The sequence below is a fragment of the Planococcus citri genome, chromosome 1, assembly GCF_950023065.1.
Source record: "Planococcus citri chromosome 1, ihPlaCitr1.1, whole genome shotgun sequence".
In the NCBI taxonomy this organism is placed as follows: Eukaryota; Metazoa; Arthropoda; class Insecta; order Hemiptera; family Pseudococcidae; genus Planococcus; species Planococcus citri.
The window spans coordinates 55,344,214-55,365,806 of NC_088677.1; the positions used below are offsets into that span (position 1 = coordinate 55,344,214).

At 34.2% G+C, this 21,593-nt stretch overlaps 2 protein-coding genes across 5 annotated transcripts in view; one reads left to right on the top strand and one right to left on the bottom strand.

The window, feature by feature from the left end:
• dysf (dysfusion) overlaps positions 1–15,423 on the top strand; it is a 165,279-nt gene extending 149,856 nt beyond the window's left edge. The window contains exons 9-10 of the mRNA XM_065346415.1: positions 13,900–14,828; positions 14,912–15,423. Of these exons, the coding sequence (XP_065202487.1) occupies positions 13,900–14,828; positions 14,912–14,940 (958 nt within the window). The 3' untranslated portion in view covers positions 14,941–15,423. The remainder of the gene's footprint in view (positions 1–13,899; positions 14,829–14,911) is intronic.
• On the bottom strand, positions 5,397–10,736 carry LOC135832887 (speckle-type POZ protein-like). Of its 4 annotated transcripts, none has more exons than XR_010556390.1 (4): positions 10,372–10,736; positions 8,962–10,070; positions 6,709–6,869; positions 5,397–6,606 (listed from the first exon to the last, which is right to left on the bottom strand). XR_010556390.1 is itself a non-coding variant. In XM_065346417.1 (3 exons), exons 1-2 carry the CDS (start codon positions 10,432–10,434, stop codon positions 8,988–8,990), a joined length of 1,146 nt encoding a protein of 381 aa, XP_065202489.1. In that variant the 5' UTR covers positions 10,435–10,736; the 3' UTR covers positions 5,397–6,606; positions 8,962–8,987. The 4 variants fall into 4 exon arrangements, 2 of the variants coding, with proteins under 2 accessions (XP_065202489.1, XP_065202488.1); XR_010556391.1 differs by having other exon boundaries at positions 6,709–6,946; XM_065346417.1 differs by lacking the exon at positions 6,709–6,869.
• Positions 15,424–21,593: the final 6,170 nt, after the last annotated feature.

Below are 21,593 nucleotides of genomic sequence, written 5' to 3' on the forward strand. Positions count from 1 at the left end.
AGTTGCATTTCCCTTTCAAGTCTCGTATAACGCCCATGGATCATTAAAAGGAATAGTTTATGCAAACGAGTCGAGTAATGCCCCATGCTCAGTGTTATACTGGTTTACATTTACATTCTTTCCTTCGTATACTATGATTCTGTAACCGGGTTCAGTTCGGACTCGTGTATTATGATAAATTGACACAAATGAAACTAATCGATAACTCAAATCTGAAACAATTCCGAAGGGCATTACTGCTCATCTTTACCGCGTATTATTGTAATCATTCTCGAGTTATTTTTTTTCTTCAACATTGTGAGCGTGTATTGATGGCTTAGGCTCAGGCTGACCATGGTGCGAATGGTACCTCTATGGTTCGTAGGTAGGTTTATTTTATATTCGTATAGTTGGAGTATAAATTTGTAGTGGGCATTTCTAAATTTTTTTACGACTGTTTACATTGCTATAGAGAAGGTACAAGTAGGTTGGTTATAAAAATTGAAATGACTCCAAACTGAAATATAAAGTGAGAAATACCTATCAGGTTCAAACATCCATTCAACTCATCCAAAAATTCATAAGTGATTGCGCAATGAGAACTCTCTTTAATAAATACCATTTTTTAATTTTTTTCTCACAGTAAATGAAGTACAACTTTCTCCCCCCTCCTCTGTTTTTTATATCCATGACTCAAAACTTACCTCGCTTTTCATGCAGAGGAAACGTCACACCCAAATCTTATTTTCCTGTAATCATTTTAACAAGTAGGTATATATTTAGAATGTTTATGCAATATTTGCTAAATTTTGTTCAGTTTTCTACATTTTTTTTCGGTAATTTTATTATTGATTATCGATATTCTAGGTAGTTTTTTTTTCGTTTTTGTGTCATTTTAATAAGATTTAATGAAGTTTAAACCCACTTCTGCGAAGTATTGTACTTACGAGGGAACCTTTACAAATTCTTTCCTCCAATTGAGTTGAAATTTGGCTCACTGAAAGAGCATGCTACCCAAACTTCAGAAATTCAGAATCAAATTTTGAGCTGCAGAAATAGATTTTTCGAGTTTTGGCAATAGTGATATTTATTAATTTTTCAGTAGGTAATTTAAAATCACAATATTTCTGAAGAAAAGTCAACTTTTTCTGGAGGCTCTAGATCGGCTCAAAAATTGTATCAATCGATTTTAGGGGTGGGGAATTCTAATGCCTGGTTGATGTGCCCTTTGAGTAAGCTCAATTTCAGCTTAATCAGAGTTGAAAAAGTGGTACTTTTGTGGAAGTTCCCTCGTCAGTTTTGCTGAAAATTTTAGCATTCTTAAACGTTTTTTATAACTTAATTTTTATGGCAATTTTACTGTTTTTTTAAAAATTTTTTTAAAATGATATTCAATGTAATTTTTGCAAACTTTTATTCATTTTTGAGGATTAAGCAACTTTTGTAGTTGTCATCAGTTTTTTTTTTGTATTTTTGGAATTTTTTGAAAGATTTTGCTCAATTTATGCAATGATACATACATCAATTTTTAGTACATAATTTTCAACTGCTTTTATGAAATTTTAACTGGCAAATTTTTAAGAATTTTTCGCAAAATTTAGTTCTATTTTACTTAGGTATGTAATTTTATAAGTAGCTTGTCCCATTATTTTCCATGTTTCAGTTCAGCTTCGAAGAGAATGAAAATTTTGTTGCTACTCGTAAATGATATTTCAGGGAGAAATTCTACCTTGACGAATTTAATTCTGCATTGTGGTGCAGTTTCAAAAAATTTCAGTAATTTTTGAACATGAAAGAATCAAGAACTTTCAAAAGCTTTCGTCCTCGTTTCGTTTCTGAAATATTTTCTTTTTTCTAAATTGTACTTTTTTGGAAAATATTCGTTCTAATTTTTGAAAATGCCAAGGGTAGAAAATTTTACTGCTTTAGATAAAAAAATGATGTTGTTTCAAGTTATGAATTATTTTCGAAAATTGTTGGCCTCGCTCAGTTTGAACCAATTTCCAAATTCTTTTAAAACATTGAAATTTGTAGAAAAATTTTATTTGATTTTCAGAATAAATGAAGCCAGAAAAACTAACAGCTCACGCCAAAAATACTTAATGCTGTTTTGCTTCTTGAAAATTATATTTTGTTCAGAACTTTTTCCCTCGTTTCACTCAAGATGATTCAAATTCTATTGCATCGCTCAAATTCTCAACAAATTATATTGAATTATTGGGAATTTTTCAAATTTTTATTCAGCGTAGGTATTTTGAGTATTCGTCATTTTTTTTCGAGACTCTCTTTCCATCCAGCCCCCTCCTATTGAAAAAAATTCCAAACCGCTTCCGCATACTTTTATGGCAGATGTGCGTGTGAATTTTTAATACGAGTATTACTTCATCTTGTGATCCATGCTTAACGATTTTGATTATATTATGTACACTGATTATTGACGACCCGAAGAAAGATAAGCAAGTGTAAAAGATCAAAAATCTTTAAAAAATTTTCCAGCTTTTTCATTAAAAATTTTTTTCTGACTTGAATTTAACTTTTTCGGCGAGAATTGAAAATCTGATAGGTACCTATCGTATGAAGGGGATCGAGCACAGGGGGCAAATCACAAGCCATAGACTGCCAAAAATAGTAGATATATCCCCTCCGAATAAGTTTCAAAAATATTGAGTCGTTTCTGATGAAAGTTTATCAGTTTGAAATAAAATATGTAGGTAGTAGGGGTTTTTTCGACTATACTTACATAGAAGTAGCTGCAACGCTCTTATTTTCTTTCTTCGCTAAGCTGTAATTAAAAATTAATTCCGTACCTCGTAGCACTCTCGATGGCATTTGCCTTTAACAAACATACTCGTAATCTCGATATAATATTTTCTCGTAGCATGAAAAACGTTATTGTTGTCAAGTTGGCGCGTATTTTGACACCATACATTTTCACATAAGAAACACGCCCCAGATCGCGAACGAGTAATTATTTATGCGTATACGCAGACCTAGAAAAACGTGCCACTTGTCAAAATTCAAGATATAACTTCATCAAAACGAGGAATAGGTATTTCACGAGCAGAAGGCAAGTGCTGCTTGAAAGAGACCTAACGCGGAGAAGTTAGGTATGTGTACGGGCATAGCGACGATACGTTTCAGAAAAAATTAATTCTACATTAATTACACACGTGCTAGATGCGGTGATGGTAAAATCACGAACGAGTATTGTGAGAACTTGAAAAGGTGCATAAAAACCCTGCCCAGCGACTTGATGCTCATATAAGCAGTCAAGCACCCAACTCTCAAGGTACCTACTCGCGTATCTGCGAACGCGACAGTTTTCCAAGTTCGCTGATCCAGTGAGAAAGACACAAGAGGATGGGGATTGGGGAATCCACGACGAACCAATTATGAGAGTTTCTATATTCTCTGCCATATGTGTACCTACTCGTATGTGGAAGCGGTGTTTTTTCGGCGTAAAAGGCATGTACATATAAAAATCTAGCTCTTAATCTCGCGTACTTTACTAGGTATGATTCATTGGTCGATGTCTATTAACACGCGGGTACCCTACACGTACACACATGCATACTCATGGCTGACCATACCATACCGTACCATACAACGTATTTTTGCCCGTACGATAAGCTTAATTATAGAGAGGAAACGTTCGGGTGAGCGATTAAATGAGAGTACGCCGGCAGAAAATCCACTATACTTGGGTCTTTTAATTACGAGCAGATTGTAAACCTTAGATATGGCATAAACCAGTTTACTTTACCAAGCTGGTGTACCTGTGTAGTGTGTACAACCAAACCATACCTATTACCTACCCTGTACGCAAAAGTGCAATCTTAATAATCACGTAACCCACCCCCTGTCCCCCTGCATCAATCGACTGATCACTTTGGTCAGGTGAAACATTTTCCATCAATAGGTGCGAATTTTGCAGGTTTAGATGGAGGAAGAGAAGAGAATGTTACGGTGTATGTATGGCGAGCGAAAATGATCAGTAAGGTGATCTAGGTCTAGGTTGGTATTAGCTAGATACAGATGTGGGAATTGTATGACCTGTGTGATCTGTGAAAATTCCAAGATGCTGAGATTAGGTACCTATAGTATTTGATTTCGCTTCGGAACGCGGGATAGTTTGAAAATTGAATTATATTTTTTGAATAAATATGTCATGTCTACATGTAGGTTTATCTCAAAAATTCGTTTTAGGAAAGATTAACTTGAGGTATATAGGGTAATTCTACGTCAATTTGACCAAGAAGTGGTAAGGGGCTCCGTGATTTTTTTGAAATTTTTCCTGTGGAAAGACCTTTTGAAGGGATGACGAATGGTGCAAATCGCAGCCCTCTAGCTCTTTTTTGAAGGCTGCTAGGGGGTGTCAACGTTTTCAGCGAACTTAAAATATCATCCATTTCAACAGTGGAATACTCGATAACCGCGATACCTACCAAAATGGAACTTTTCCTAATAGTCGGGGGGTTTGAATTTTGAAAGTCTTTTTGGTGATATCATAAAAATCAGTGTTGCCACTTTTTTTCGTACGAAAAATTAGCTCGAAAAGTTTCAAAACGTAGTTTTCATATCGTTTCGACTCTCAAAAATTCTGAAAAAAAAATATATTATGGACAACTTTTCATGCTGAACAACATATTAAAAAATTGGCATGGCATTATTTCGTAACGTCGATTTTAAAAAATTGAAAGTTTCCGAAAAAATGCGATTTTTTGATTTAAAACATGAAAAAAAAAGTTTTGATTGTTGAAGTTGACCCTTTTGAACCATATTTTTACGTTTCCGTTGAAAAAGTTGAAACCTCCCTTTCACTCGATAAAATAAACTCATCACAAAAAAATCAAAATTCGAAAAAATTCAATTTTCAGTTCCAAACATCAAAAAAAAGTTTGAATTTATTCAGTTGTCTTATTTTGACCTCTTTCTGACGTATTTCATAAAAAAAAGTTGATAAAAATTACACTCATAGCAGAAAAATTAAAATTCGTTTTATTTTTACAAAAAAAAAAAATCAAAAAAGTAAAAATCTTTATACGAGGTTTTTCAAGTTGGTAATCAGTTCCCTGCTTTCCAAAACCCACTTGAATACTGAAATTTCAAAATTATAATAAGTATTTTTGAAGTGAAAACATTTTTAATGAATCAAAAACTGAGTCTGGTTGAATTTATTCTTGAGAAAATTTTAGTGAACAAGGTTGGACCAAGGAAAGGGTGGATTTGAATGGCTGCTTTAAAGGTTGGGAAAATTGGACTTTCAACTCAAAAAATGTTGCTACCTGTTGGAAAATCTTGAAAAGCAATGAAAAAAGGGATATTTCTGTCAACGTTTCTCACTTCCCTTCCCTTTCCAACATGCGCACGCATGAAAACTCAAAATTTTGAATTTTGAGTTTTTTAGTTACGAAAAATTTAACAAAATTTTGTTTATTGATAATTGAATATGCAACCAACTTTATTATGAATCTAAAATTTAAATACATGGAAATTTTCACGAAGATGCAAAACAACAAATCAAAAGCATAAACTTTTTCAACTTTTTCATTCATCACTGCGTTAATCATCGGTCGATAAAACTTGACACAGTACATCGTGAACAAATTCAGGGTTCGTCTTGATAATACATTTCCAGCTCGCGGTTTTCGCTACTTCCGTATATTTTTTTGCAATAAATGCGATTGTTTTTGATTTCAATTCATCAACGTCGTGCTTATGGGCTAAAATCAGCGTATTCGCTGCGTTCTCAACGGTCAAATTCTTGCTCAACGTTTCTCCACAAATTAGTTTTAGACTATCCATACCGTATTTACTGGCGGATGTTAAAATACCCTGGGCCAGAGTTGATAAATTTTCGCACTTTCCAGTGTACATGTATCTTAGTATTTCTCCAAACACTTGATGGTTCGAATCTTCGATATTTATTTGCTTTATTTCCTTGCCTTTTTCTGAATAACGTTTGAACTTGGCTGCAAAATAAGGACTGCGTGCTGCTAAAACCGCTTTGTGTGCTGGATATTCTGTGCCATTGATTGTAAGTATCAAGTCTGGCCATTCCCAGTTGTTGAACAATACCGATGCCGTCAAGTTTTCGCGAGAGTGGTGTTTTAAAATGCTGAGTTGAGTAGGTTGATGAACTTGTTTTTGAATAAGCTCGTAGAATGTAATATTGGCGAATATGGTTAGTGTGTTGCTCGAATGTAGTACCTTCGCTACTGAAATATCATTCAACACTCTACCTCCAGCATCATATGGCTTCGCTTCCCTTACGTGTTCCAGTAGTGTTTTCTGCTGACTATTTAAAAACTTGATGGTCACTTCTACTAATACCTGTTTCCTTGTACAACTGGTACCAAAGAAAGGGCGAACTCCCAAGTTCAAATGTTCGCCCCTCGGTGTAATATCCAAACGCCATTTAATTGCATCATTTGTGTCCGCTGAGTATTCTGGCGAAATTAAAGGTTCTTCGGTTTTTACTACTAAATCGTAGCGATTAATAGTCCAGGTAAACGTCAGTATATGAGGTTTGAGTTCGGTATAACAATGTTTGCATTCAGGTGATGTATTGTTCAAGTTAGTTGTATTTTGGTGCCACAGATCAGACGTAGAATTTAAGGGTTGACTCTGTAACAACATAAATACGTAGAACGATTAGTGTAATTTCGCATGTGTTTTTAAACACTCACGCTACTTATTGATAAAAAAGAATATCTACATTATATTTACTTTGCTCAAATTGACGAAGATGAAGAAAATTGATACTAAGCATGGATACGTAGTTCGTTTTATCAAGTTCATTTTCATCGCAATATGGCAATTTCGTGGCGATTCTCACAAGTGTACCAAACAAAATGGTATTCGGGAAATGAAAGAAGGATGAAAATTAGCTTTAATGAGTATCAATATTATCAACAACTAATTTGAAAATATATAAATAAATAAACTTACAGAAATCAAAATCACGCTGTAATTTCGAAAGGGAAAGATTCAATTAAGATCAAGATACTCTAATTACTGTTTTAATAAAAGTGTAATGAGTCGATTTCATTTTCTAATGTACCAAATCAAAATTTTATTTCGTAAATTTAAGCCAAAACTCAGATTTAATGATATTCTCAACTTTCATTTCCGACATGGGTTTTGGTCTAAGCAAACAGTCTAGTCAATGTACAATAAGCACCGAGCAGCAACGTAGTCATCAGCTTAGTGTGAATTTTAACGTTGAAGAAAAGCGTTTGTCTGGTACAAAATGACTACATGGTGCTTGACTTGCACTCCTTAAACAATAGGAAAATTGCCTTTCAACTTGGAAAATATTAGTTTCAGTTTGAACATTTCCCAAAGTAATAGACTGATGCTCATCAACATTTTTGGTAGGTATGCCGCTCTTTTGCCATAAACTGCCAAAAGTCTCGCTGTTTAATCGGAGAATTAAAAAAAAGCCTCCCATTTTCAACAAAGTTTGCCAAAAAGTATCAATTTTTTTGTCAAAAAATTCCTAAAAGTGTTATTGTTTTCCAAAAATTGTATAAAGGTCTTATTTTTTGCCAAAAACTGACAAAAATTTCAAAAAAGTGTCGTTCTTTTACCCAACAAAATTCCAATTGAGTCTCACTTATCGAAAAAAATTGTAATTTTTTGCCGATTCCCAAGCGTTGCTGAATTTATGCCAAAGTTGTAAAATTTTTGCTTTTTGAAAAAATTCTCGCAATTACTAAAAATTTTACTTCTTTTCGAAAATTATCAAAACGTCTCGCTTTTTTGCCAAAATGCCAAAAAGTTCTGCTTTTTGCTGAAACTGTCGATCTTGCTTCTGTGGCGTATTAGCAATTTTGTGCTCCTAGACTGAGAATAATTTTCCACCCCCTCCCACCACAACATTTTGGATGGAAAGAGGTCAGAAAGCAGGGGAAAAAATTTGAGACAAAAAAACACATTTCGCGTAATGACAATTAAAGGTGAATTTTGTTGAAATTTTCTGAAAAATTTTAATTATCGGAAGAAGGAATTATGCTCGAGTGAAGCGACAGCGAGAATTTTTCGAAAAAATTGCTTCAGAAAGCAAAAATCATTTCTTTTTGCATATTTCATTAGTTGATTACAAATTTTTATCCAGTGAGCGGGAGGAGACTGCCCTTTCATCCTCCTGTTTTGATCAAGTCACTGTTGATGAACTATTGCAGTGTTGAGGGTTACATTTTTTATTTTTGTGTCATATAAATCCTATTTTAGAGAATTGAATAATATGTTTTTTTTCCTACGTGTAATAATTATTTTAATTTTTTTTCTAATCTCCGCCCCTCAAAATTTGCCACCTTGAGCGGTCGCTTTGTCCACTTATGGTTAATCCGTCACTATTCCCAGCTTTTTTTTGCCAAAAATTGTAAAAAATTCTCCGTTTCTCAGAAAAAAATCCCAGAAGTCTGACTTTTTTAAATTGTCCCGAAGTCTCATCTTTCTAGCCATAAATTGCCAAAAAGCTCTTCCTCTTGTTAAAATTATGGAAGGTCTAGCTTTATTTTGCAAAAAATTAATTTCCGCCAAAAGTTGCAAAAATTCTCACTTTGTTGCTAAAAATTGTCAAAAAATCGCGCTTTTTCATCAAAAAGTTTTAAATTTATAGTTCAATTTTTTAAAATTATATGCAAAACATTTCAATTATTTTTTAAAAATTGTTTTCTTTGGTTACCTATGTAATAGTTAATTTTTACTTTGATTTTTATAAGTTCTACGTATGTAAGTTTAGCGAATTTTTCATCAACTTCTGGGAATTTTCTATTAGGTACATATGTATCTACATATTTTATAATTTTTCTTGATCATTATTTTCCTAAAGAAAATTTGATTTTTTTTTGAAGGAGGTTATAAAAATTAGGCAATTGAGTGCATGATATAGAAATATGAAAATATCAATATTTTTGGAAACATTCTGTATTGAATAAAATAAAAAACGAAATAATTGACCACTAAAGTACCTACTAATGTTTCTCGATGGATTTTTCCTCTCAATGCTTATCATCATTATCCAATAAAAGTTGGCATACTTCGTGAATATATTCCGGTTTCGTGCGAGCTATATGTTTCCAATCCGTTGTATTCGACACTTGGACGTATTTTTCTGCGATAAACCGAATAATTTTCGGTTTTAACTCATTTGCATGATGTTTGTCAGCTAAAAGCAGCATATTCGCGGCGTTTTCGATGGTTAAATTCTTGCATAGCGTTTTCATGCACATCTTTTCTAAACCACTCAAACCGTATTTATTAGCAGCTGTTAATAAATCATCGGCCAATTCTCGTATATTTTCGCATTTCCCGGTGTAAATATATCTGAGCATTTCGTCGACAGTTTTTTCATCCCGCAGATCTGTGATATCAACTCGTTTAATTTTTTTACCACTTTCTTGGCCTTTTTTAAACATGGTTGCGAAAACTGGACTACGTGCAGCTAGAATAGCCTTATGAGCTGGGTATTCTTTATTTTTCGTCAGAAGTACCACGTCCGAAAATTCCGAGTTGTTTAACAACGAAATGAAATCTTGACAAAGATCACAATGTGACTGCTGTGAGATGCCGGTGGTAAGATTGTTACTCGCGTTATTTCGATGGACGAGATGATTGATGTATTCGCAGAATGTTAGGTTGCATACGATTTTTAATTTATCGTCGGGTAAAATTACAGCATCGATGGGAATATCATCCCAGCCCCAGTACTCACCGAGGTTATCGAATGCGTAAATAGTGTCATCTCCGTATGTCGACAGTACTCGTTGTTCATCGTCTAAAAATACTGCGCTAAACTTTGCCCTGACTCGTGTTTCTTTACTTTCGGGACTCAGACATATTTGTAAAGAAATGCTATCGGTTGAACTGTTGCCTGGTAGAAGTTCCAAAAACCATTTTACTTCATCCTTTGTGGTAGCTGAGAAGGTAGGGGATATGATGGAAACTTTATCGCCTCCTTCTGGTCTGTGGTAATCTAAATTATTAATATTCCAAATGTATCGTATTTTGTGAAGTCGAACGCAAGTATCGCACTGAATTTCAGTTGTTCCGCATTCGATATTTGCTTCGCTTGATGGCTCATTCTGTAAAAAAAAAAAAAAAGATGAATAGGTAAATTAATTACGAGCTACGTAGTTGTTTGGGGAAGAAGTGAGGGGGTGGTTTTGATGAGAGAAAAGTTCTGCAAAAACTCTCTGTGTTCAACATACCCCTGTTTATGTTTGATCACGAATGTTTTTCTGTAATTCTTCTTTGATATACTTACTCTTTGCAGTTTAGATATAAAATTGATGCTCAAAATGTGTAACTACTAAGTACTTCTACTTACTTTTACTCAACATTCAAAAAATTCAAAAAAATAGTATTCATAAAAAATAAACTTACTTTGATGAATGTGAAGAAGATAGTGAATATAACGAAAATAATCTGAGTATTTATGGCACGCATTTTCCTCCCAATTCAATACATAGGTAGTACAGAAATATTCTGTCTGTTGATCTCTCTTCAGCGAATTAAAAAGTTCCATTTTCAAATATTTCTCGTGTCAAGCAAGTTTTGCGAAACATTTTCCAAAATTTTGCGTTGGCGAAGGTCGCCTCTGGAATTTTTTTCTGATAAAACACGAATTTTCTTGAACAACTAATTATTCTCTAAGGATATAAAATTTTTCTGGCAAACTCATAATTGAGTGTCAGAATCTAATTCGTCTAAAATGTAACCGGATCTAATCAAGAATGAAAAAATATTCTCATTTCTAATCAAGTAGGTACATTATCTACTTGATGAAATCTTGATGAAGATACGACTAATACTTAGGTATGTTGAGATCAGTTGACTGTGAATTTTCGACTACTATTTATTTTGCTCGCGTTTTCAACAGATGTGTAGATACCTACTTAATTTTCAATGATATCTAATTACCTACCTATACTTACGTTTTCAATTGAAAAAAATTCAAAATTAACCATTTTCGGTGATTTATCTGTTTTTAAATAAAAAATATTAATTATTTGGTAAAAACGATTAAAATTAATTTTAAAATTTGGATCAACTTCCCTAAATCAAATTTCCCCATTTTCAAGCATTCTGGAGCCTCCAGAGCAGTTTTAGATTTCTCAAGAATTTTTTAGTCTCATCCTGTAGGCACGTAAATTGGTCCAGGCAGCCAAAAATTGAGCTGTGTCTTATTTTCGATCTTTTCAACAAGTATTCACATTTGAACTGATCTGCAAGCGGACACCTGGAGTAAGTTTTTTGACCAGTATTGGTATTTGGGAGAAAAAAACAAAAATTTCTTACAAATAAATTAGAAAAGTTTTTATTTAATAAAAAATGAAAAAATTCAAACATGCAACAAAAACCTTCAAATCATTGAAAAAAAAAAGTTTATTTTTGATGAAATTAAGAAATACTTTGTATACAAATTTTCTTCCAATTTCAATATAAATTTGATTTTGTTATTATTTTGTGTGTGTGGGAGAAGGGGGTGACTGGACTGCAGGGCTTGCAAACCGAAACCAAAACCGAAACCGAAACCCCCAAAAACCGATTACAATTACTCAATATCAAAACCAGGAGCGTTATTTTTCCTCAATAAAACCGAAACCAAAACCGGGAGTGTTATTTCTGAAATTCAAGTCCAAAACCGAAACCTTAACCGATTGAAAACTGAATTGGTTTTGGTTTTGGGATTTTTCAGGTAATTAGCCTAATTAATACTGCAGGTGAAAACTAAAAAAGTTGACAAATTTGGCACTGCCAAAAGTGCCGCTTTCTAGTCACATACTTACACAAAGTATTTGAAAAAGTGATCACCTTCTTTGCCTTCTTCCCTCTAAAAAATAGAGAAAAAAGGAAAAAACCGAAATCAAAACCAAAACCGAAACCGATTTCTTTGAAATCAAAACCCTTAACCAAAACCGGAAGTGAAGAGCGATATATTTATAAAAACCGAAACCGAAACCAAAACCAAAACCTTTACTTAGGTATTCAAAAACCATAAAACCAAAACCGAGAGTGATATCTATCCGGTTTGCAAGCCCTGCTGGACTGGAGAACTTTCTGAAAAATTGTTTGAAAAAGATGGGTAGATTGTAAAAAAAGTAGGTAAATAGTGAAAAAAGTATACTTAGTGATTTTTTCAACAAAAAAAAAAATCCGTTAGAAACCATATTTATGAAACGACACCCCCCCCCCCTTCGCTCCTACCAACCCAGATTTTACCATTTCGAGTCATTCTGGAGCCTCCAGCTTGATTTTCAATTTTCCCAGGGTTTTAAAATTTCTCCAGAAGGGCTGGAAATTAATCAGAGCCACATAAAATCGAGTTAGTTTTGACTCATTCTTGACCGGTTTGTTTAACGAAATTATTCATTTTTATGTAGACACGAAGACCTCAAGTCGCATTGTTCGCCTTTAAAGTCTTACCTACAAATTATGATTTTAAGCCTTTGCGCAATTCAATGGTTGAGCAAAATTGTCCGTTACCTACCTATTTAAAATTTCTATGAAATGATAAATTTTAAATTATACATAAACTATTCATGGTGGAATTGAGGGGCTGGTTTAAAAAAGCACCGATGCTAGAGCTGAACTTGTCACTTGATGAAAAAAAATTTCAGCAGATTATTAAAAGTTTCGAACCATGTTTTGAAAACAATTGCGATTTGAATGATAACCTACCAATAAACCCTACGAATTTAGGGTATAGGTACCTACTTGAAAATATGACGAATAGAATACTGATTTTTTTTCTCAACATTTTTTCGTAAAAAATATCATACAACCAAGTATCAATTTTCGTTCTGACCAATTCATATCGGCCTTGTTCGAACAACTGCCAATTTAAAATTTCCCTCACTGTCTCTTGAGAGAAAAAAAATCTAAATTAATAAATATGTCTCATGGTGAGAGAAACCAAGAACTATGGTGAGAATTATAACGATTAAATCGAGAAACACTGTGAACCGGAGGTATTCGTCAATTACCACCTTCGTATTGGTATAATTTGCTACCGGCTAAAATACTATAAACATAAAGAGCGGACGAATAAAAGTATATAATTTTTTACTCGCTGGTATTTACTCGTGTGTGCGCGCAATTTGTATTGGTAAATTTTAAATAAGATGATCGAAGCGTATAATTTGAATTGGATGAGTTCGTCAATGCGATAATGTGCGAGAAATTATACACAAATGGGTAAGTTATAGGTTAGCTGAGAGTGAGTGGCTGTATAAGTGTTTTTTTTTCGCTGTAGTATCTCATATCGATGGAATGGAAGTACCTACATATGTGTCCCTGAAAAAATACGTATAAATAAATTGGTATAGTGATTGCGTGATTGTCGCTTAAATAAAGCATGGCTCATTAAGGAAGAGCGTCTATATTAGGCCACGCCTTGAAACATTTATATGTCACGCCTTTCGTCCGCATGTGTTTGTTTTCGCAACTTTTTAAATCTTGTGTGTGTGTTTCTTTACTATGATGGTAAAGTAAAGTGATTTTTATGGAGGAGGGATTTCGAATGATGTCTCTATATGTTTTTTATAGCTTTAAAGCAAAAAAAAATTAAAATTGAAAAAAAAATGTCTGTTAAAAATCCAACAGGGTGGTATATTTTTTGACCTGAGTCATGGGGAATGGAGGGGAAGGGGAGGGGGAGGGAAAATGGAAAATGTGACAAAAATTTTACTTGATGGGAAAATCCCTCCTACCTACTCGATCGAGCCAAGTTTATTAAAACCCTATATACGGTTGTTTCCTGCAACCGAGCGAGATACATTAGGTAGATGAACGTGAGAATAATATTGCATACTCGTACGCCGTAAATACGTAGCATTGTACCTCGCTGCCTTGCTGTAGCCTATATCACTAATTCGAAACGTTTGGTTTTCTCGATTTTTAATGTTACAGAGAACGCGAAGCTTTCCTATTACGATCAAATAACTGGCTTTATAATTATTACATGGTACAAAGTAAACTACAATACGGACTGACGTACGAACCGCATACAACACCTAGGCCAGCGCCTACTCCTACAACGTATTATCAAAGATCCGAATCGATGTCTCCGTATCACGACCATCACCATATAATGTCACCTTATCACCAACCATCTCCTCATCATCAGCCTCATCTACACCACCATCAACTCTCCGTATCTCATTTACCTTCGGATCTCAACTACCGTTACGTCAGACGTATAGAACCGGAGCCGGTAGACTACTCGGTGCATTCGTCTCAGGATGAAACCTCCGAAGAGACCAGATCTCCTTTCGTTAAACGCGAATCTTTAGTATCGGTTGTGCCAAAATCTGAACTTTCACCAGCGTCTCCGTGCTCGGAGGTTATTGTCGATTTGGACGGTAACGAGGGTGCTGGAGACGGACTCCTTATGTCTACCATTTCATCGTTGGGCCGATCGAGAGCTTTAATGAAGGCCGCTACCAATATCGTCGATCCGGCCGATCTGATGGATCAGTGGAATCCTAGTCCACCGTGGTCGGACACGACTATGCAAAAAGTTCCAGATATATTGCATCAAGATCTCAGTCCGCATGTTACTACCACGCCTCCTACTCCGGGTAGTAATTCGTCTATTCAGCATTCTCATCCGGCGTTCACGTTCGATTGGACGCCCGAACAATACGTACCGAATATACAGACTATACCGAGAGCAGCCACCATACCCAGTCCTTTGGAGGAGGATAACTATCCGCATATTTTACCGCCGTTTCCTTGGCCCTCGGAACATCGACTTTTTCCATTGCAGCCGCCTCCGGTGGCTAGGCCTTCGTTGATCGTCAAAGTGGAAAATGATTCCATGAGTCATCATATTAAAGGTACCTAATCACTTATTGATATGTTTTTTATAAATTATTCGAGCTGATGTGAAATTTATGATGTTTTTTTCTCCATTTTGCAGATCATAAAGATAGAAATGATGGACTTTGAAAAATTGATCTTGAACGTAGAAACTAAACACGAGTACCATATTGACTGCGAGTCAATTTTATTTCCACCGTTATACGAATTCCGTCCACGAATCTCACGAAAATATAATTTTCATTTTTTTTAAGAATATTATTGTTTGTAAAAAATCTTGATTTTTTTTGTATAGTGTAAAATTGAATTAATTTTTAAGTAATTTTTTGTCATTGTAGATTATATCTTATTTATTGCTATTGCAAATACGGTGGCTCACATTGTGAGAATTTTGAAGTATGGCATATTGTCAATCTAGTCTTTAGGTTTATATGATTCTCGATACCACTTTTATTGTTTTATTAGTACGTATTTAAAGTGTACCTAGTTGAATTTTGTAAATGTTTTTGTATTTTTTTTTCGAATGTTGACAAAGACGTTCTTTAAAATAAATTTTACACTTTACCATAAATGCATGAAATGTTTATTTTCTATTGTACTGTTATTCGTTGTCTATCGTTTTTTTTTTTTTTTTTTTTGTATAATTTGTATTTTGTTGTATATTTTAATAAAATTTTAATGCGTTTTATTCTTTCTCTTTTTGTCGTTCATTCCCAAACAGAAATTATCTTTAATGGACCTCCATATTGGATATTGGTAGGTAAGTGGTACTATTTCATTTACCTACTATATTGAAAGTTGCATAATCTTAGAAGTGGATAACTGGATATTTAAGTATTATAGAGTAAGTATAATTTTCCACATACGAACAACCTTGGCTAAAACGTATAAGGTAAGTTACATTAAAAACTATTGGATATTGAAAGAAAATCCTTTAGGGCTCCAGAAACACAGCGTACTGTGGACTGCTAAGTACATAAGTAGGTACACCAAGTGTTCCTGTACACAGCTACCGTGTACTTGTACAGTTGCTGGTAATTTTAAAACAAAACCGTGTTTAGGAAACAGCACCGTCGAAGGTCTATTAATATTATTTATTACTATTCAAATTGCAACGTGACGTATTAACAATACACGATGATTTAATAGGTCACTGAAATGGTCTGGTACTCGTACTCGCACAAAAACTACAATGCTTTTCTACACATAAATGACAAATTAACTATGCCATCTACAATGTCATATCTTGCACAAAAGATTGTAGTATAAATGCGGTGTTTTCGTCATGTGACCATAAATTCAACATGCCTCGAGAGTCTTGTAGGAGGTTCGAGTTGTTTCGTTGATGATTGATGGAAATGTTTGTAGGTATTTTCTATAGGTACCTACGTCAACAGTCGATGGAAATGAAAATGGGGAAATAAAGATGGTGAAAGAGTGAAGTGGTTATTTTTTTTTTAACAATTTGTATTGGCGAGGTGAGATGGAAAATAGTGGTATGTATTTTATTTTTTCCAAGATGAAACTTTCAGTTTAGAAATGAGATACTAAGTTCAAATTTTGTTCAAGGAATTGAATGATGTGATGGGAAATGTAATCCTTGAAAAGACCATTCACGCATTCTCATGATTTTTTAATCGATGATTTTTTTGTTTGATTGACGATGTGAAATTGTTTTTAAATCGATCCTTCTCTTCCTCAACGGTATCTTTCGTTTCTATCCTCTTCAACTTCGTGATATTTGAAAATGATGAAACTGGGTTTGATAAAAAATTTAAAAAGTTATCTAGGTACTTGTTGCTTCCTATTAAATAATAGGTTCAAGAACTCAAGAAGTGACAACTTGATAAGAAAATTTTGACGATAGATTGAAAGCTTTGTTATTATTGTTTGTTTTTCCAACCACACGAAAAAAACACGTTATCGCTGCCAAGTGCCAATAGTATTTTTTTAAAAGCTCTGTCTCCTGTCAGTTCTGGCTTTTGAAGTTTCGAATTAATTTAAAGTACCTAATGAATAAATGAATTATTGTTATTCTGAATCTGAATTAAAAAGTCATTATTGTGATCGTTCATAGTTTCGTTTTTCAATTCGTTTTTTTTTTTTTTTTTTTTTTTTTCAAAAACTGCATGATGTGAAATACCTACTTAATCAGTTCGATTTCAACGTTTGCAGTTTCATTCGAAGAACCTTCCGTTGCTGTTCAAACGTGAAAAGTAAACACCAGGATAAGAATTCGTAAGTACCAAGTTTGCAGTTAGGTACCAAATGAGTTTGGTAGGCCTCATTGAAGTACGTTATTAGGCACACTTATCCTCCCATCAAAATTAGAAATGATGAAACCTTAATTTGGTTGACTCCACGTACAAGTCTAAATGATTATTTTCCATTATCAAACGGATTTATTATAGAGAGGAAAAATTGTGTGATGCCAATTCTACACTATATTGCAAATGAGAAACCTACAAGATTGGAGTAAAAAGGTAATAAAAAGTGGGCAAAATTTATTACTACAGTTTACAGTAGTGGCATAGAGATATTTCGAAATTAGCTTCTTATTTCTCGGCAACGGCGAGTCTCTCAAGTATCTACACAAGTGCAATTAATTAATCGCTGCTACCGAAACAATCCATCTAAACGGAGATCTCCAATAAAGGTAAATTCACGACAGCGAACCATTTGTAAGGTACCTCCACCTATACCGTCGAGTGTATTGAATCTAGAAAGTGGATGTCGCTCTTATGCCGCCAACACATGAGTAAAATAGTATCTATCTCTGGGTAGTAGGTATGGTAAATGTAGTACTATCAGTATTCAAAGTGCACGCCATCAACATACGGCTTTCTGTCACATTTTCTAACAAGTTACTTCCACACAATCACACAATAAATCGTCGCGGCAATTTCTAAAATTTCAAGCTCCGAAGCTCGGCCATGCGCTTAGGATGCATTTTTTACACGTTGTGAATCATCGGTGCGCTTTTAATATTCGATACGTTACCTACTTATGAAGGTATAAATTTACTGTTCTTTTTTTAAAATGGAACAAAAGAAAGATGAGAAGATGCTCTTTGACCCGGTACCAATACACTATGACAACGACGGTCACGACACACGTTATAACGCTACCGTATCTCGTATGCAATTTTTTACTTTATTTTACCATGAAATCGTGCGCTTCTTAGTTTACATTGATTTGAAAATAAATTCTATTCTTTTACTTGTTTATTCTGAAATACAAATCAAACACAATACTGTAAGTATGTGTATTAAATACCGAAAAATGCACTGTACCTACTGCGTTATGGGAAAAAGCTTCGAGTTCTTTGGATAATGTTTCTCATTGTAGATTTAAATACGAGTAATGTTTTTCTTCTCATATTACTACGACGATGTGGGTATATGAAGATGATAATTATTTATGTACGCATTTTTTATTGAAAAGTTATTACTTAGGTGAACAGTTGCCTATCTATGGTTAGTTCCAATCAGGTTCTAATCTCCAAGTATTCACCAGATTAACTTTTGATTTGAAAAGTTTAATATTTTCATTGTCAGTGTGGTAATACTTAGACTGACTGTCCCAAATCAAATTTTTTTCATCATGCCTACCTAAGTAATCTGATTCAGGGTACTAAAATCGAATGCCTGTTTTTTTTTTTTTTTGAATTTTCTACATTTTTATGTATTATTTTAAAAATTGTGTTGTAGATTACTGGTATTATATTATTTTTTCTACAGAAAAATCGAGCAACGTTAAATAAAATCTTTTTTTTTTTAAAAAAAACTGTATTTTTTAAAAAAACTTTATTTTTTAAATTTACAAGCTCAGAATGATTCACACTCTCAAGCAAAGACAGCAAATTGAAGGGGTGCTTATAACCAATCAGATTCGTTATTGATAAGAATGTTTCGGTTTCATTGGCTGAACAAATCCATGACCTTGGTTCAAAACTTTCCAAGGTTCAAAGACGCAGACAATAAAACAATCTCAACCATCTCAACTGAAGAGTGAAGAGTGTGAAACTGTGGATATTTATTTACCCTTTTTCAACAGTTTATGGTGTTTCTTCATTTCTTGCAGATTTTATATGAATTGAATTCAGAAGTAAATTATCGATTTGAAGTTTTACTAATTAATCATCTACTCGGTTAATTATCGTTTATTGGTGAATATTTCGAGTTCTGCGTTCAAACTTCAAATTCGTTATCACCTTCAAGTTAAGAATAATGAAGAATGTCCTAGTGTCATAATGAAGATTGCATATTGGTGCCTATAATGAAGTTTCAACGGTAATGAGACTTTAGAATGTATTAAGATTTAATGTTTTAATAATTTAACATCATTCAGTTCGTTAATTCGTTGGGGATTACGTATTATGAAAGCAATAAAGGTAATATTACACGAATAGGCGTAGGTTAATACGACATGTTTGAATTATCGTTCAGTGTTATAAATAAGCGAAAGATAATAATGCCATCTGAGACCATCGCAAAAGGGATGTTATTACTCTGATGATCGCATGTTAGAACGAAATTAAAATTCGTCATTACATATTTCACTTGTTGTTACAGGTAAGAGTAAGAACCAAGAACTGCGGACCTGGCACATGTAGAATTACAGCGGTGGCGAATGGCAACATCTCTCATCGGTGTACCTACTTATGTTTCAAGTTTTCGCGTACCTATAAATTGACATTTCAACGTTGAGTTATTGATTTTCCATAATAATTTACAATAGGATGAGAATAAGATGAGACTAAAATGTAAGTACGTATTGGTGAACGAGGCGGTACCTAGTACCTACCCTGTTCTGATACAGTTTATCAACACTGCAGAGCTCAGAAGAAGATTCTAGTGATACTTATACAGCACATACATACTAGGTATACGTGTACAGAGAGATGAGTGTATATACACGTATCGTTGAATTTAATGTCGCATTTCTCAGACCACCCTCACCGATCGGCGTTCACTCGTTCAGTTCAGCAGATCTGCGTCGTTGATGACCTCTCAACGCTGGCCACCGTGAACGTTTGCACATTTTCTCCTTGTTACTCGCGTACATACAATTCTCTTTTTATCTTCGCCTATGATAGGATAATCGTAGCAAAGTATATTTTAAATCATATCTGCTCTCAGCTACCGAGCGCACAACTTTGCACCGCTCCGCGTCTATTGCTTCAGCATGTAATAGCGTATGTAATAAAAGCGATGCAACGGGGCGACTATGGTACGTCGTCATATAGCTAGTCGTCGTCGTCGCCGTCGTCGTCATTTCCCGCAGTCCGCGATGCGAATAGTGTATATACCTGTATGCGTTTTCAATATCTCGATGCATATAACTGCATTCTTTTATATACTTAAAGAATACGTAAACGGTTTATTGAAATTTTTGTTTTACTTCTTATTTTATTTATGTTACAGATACGTGTGTATGTGTGCGTTTGTTTGTATAGGTACTACTATACTTACCTATTCCAACTCCCAAGATACCTAAGTTCGCATTCGCATTGTTTTCCTAGTTCATATATTACACTGCATGCGTAGAAGAAGCGCCCTAACCTCTTTCCCGCTAATTCGACTCGCATTTACGATTTATGAGTAAACCGTAGCTACTATGTATCGCCTGCTTAACAAAGAATTCATAAATCACGTGATTCCCATCATGACCTTGCTTTAATACATTTTACATATCATTATAGTTTTTTTACCCTTTGGTTTGTTTTAGCATTTGCAAATTCTACTATTCTTTACTATTCGACACCACCACCACCTCTCCGAGAGCTTATAAGCCATAAGCTGAGAATCTTCGCGTCGAGTCGCGTCCGTTGGAATAGGTAATTGAGATGTTGCGCGTTTTTCTTGCCAGTCAGTGTCATTTTCTTGGACGCTGTGTTGAATATATGCATTGGAAATTGGGATACGTCGAGAAATAATAAGTAGAGGCTATAAGTGAAATGATTGTGTTGAAATTTATGTTTCTGTATTGTTTCAGCATAGGCCACGATCGTGTTTGATTCGTAAAGAAAGTGTCAACCTTTGGTATCAAGTTCTATATGTATGGTTCGAGACGAATGGTTATTTATTGGTGTCAAAATCTTTGGTAAGTATGCAATAAATTAAGACTGATTTGTGAATAACGGTCAATCACGACTGAGCCAAACTGTGGGTAGGTAGCGGGGGAAAAGGTGAAAATCCTAGAAGATCGAGAGTAGGTAATTTATTAATTTTGATAAGAATGTAAAATACGGTGGAAATTCGAAACGGAAAGGAAATACATCGATTCGACATTCACTTGGAAGAAGGATAAACGGACTACAGTGATTGGAAAAATACTTCAGCAATGACCAAATGGATGGAAAATTTCTTTAAAAAATGAATAATCAGAAGAAGAATTAATTTTGAAAGATTAGAAATTTGAAAACTTACATCATTGGATCAGAAATATTCAAAGATCAGTTGAGGAGAAGTAGATGGCCATGTCCTGTTGATCTTGGGAATTGCGCACTTGGAGCAAGTGAGTTGGACCTGGACTAAGAATTAAAAAATTTTGTAGCAGAAATGATTTTGAGAAATCGAAGAAAGAAAATTAGGTGGAATATTTGGTTTAAAACCCCCAAAATTACGATTTGATAAGAGATTAGGAAAATAAACTGAAAAAATGCTCCATCCTACCAAGTAGGCTGATAAGATAGGTAACCGTTTTCCAGACTGAATTCAATTTTTTTATGCATTTATGTGATGTTGATGATACCAATGAGCGAAAGTATGCTGATTTTC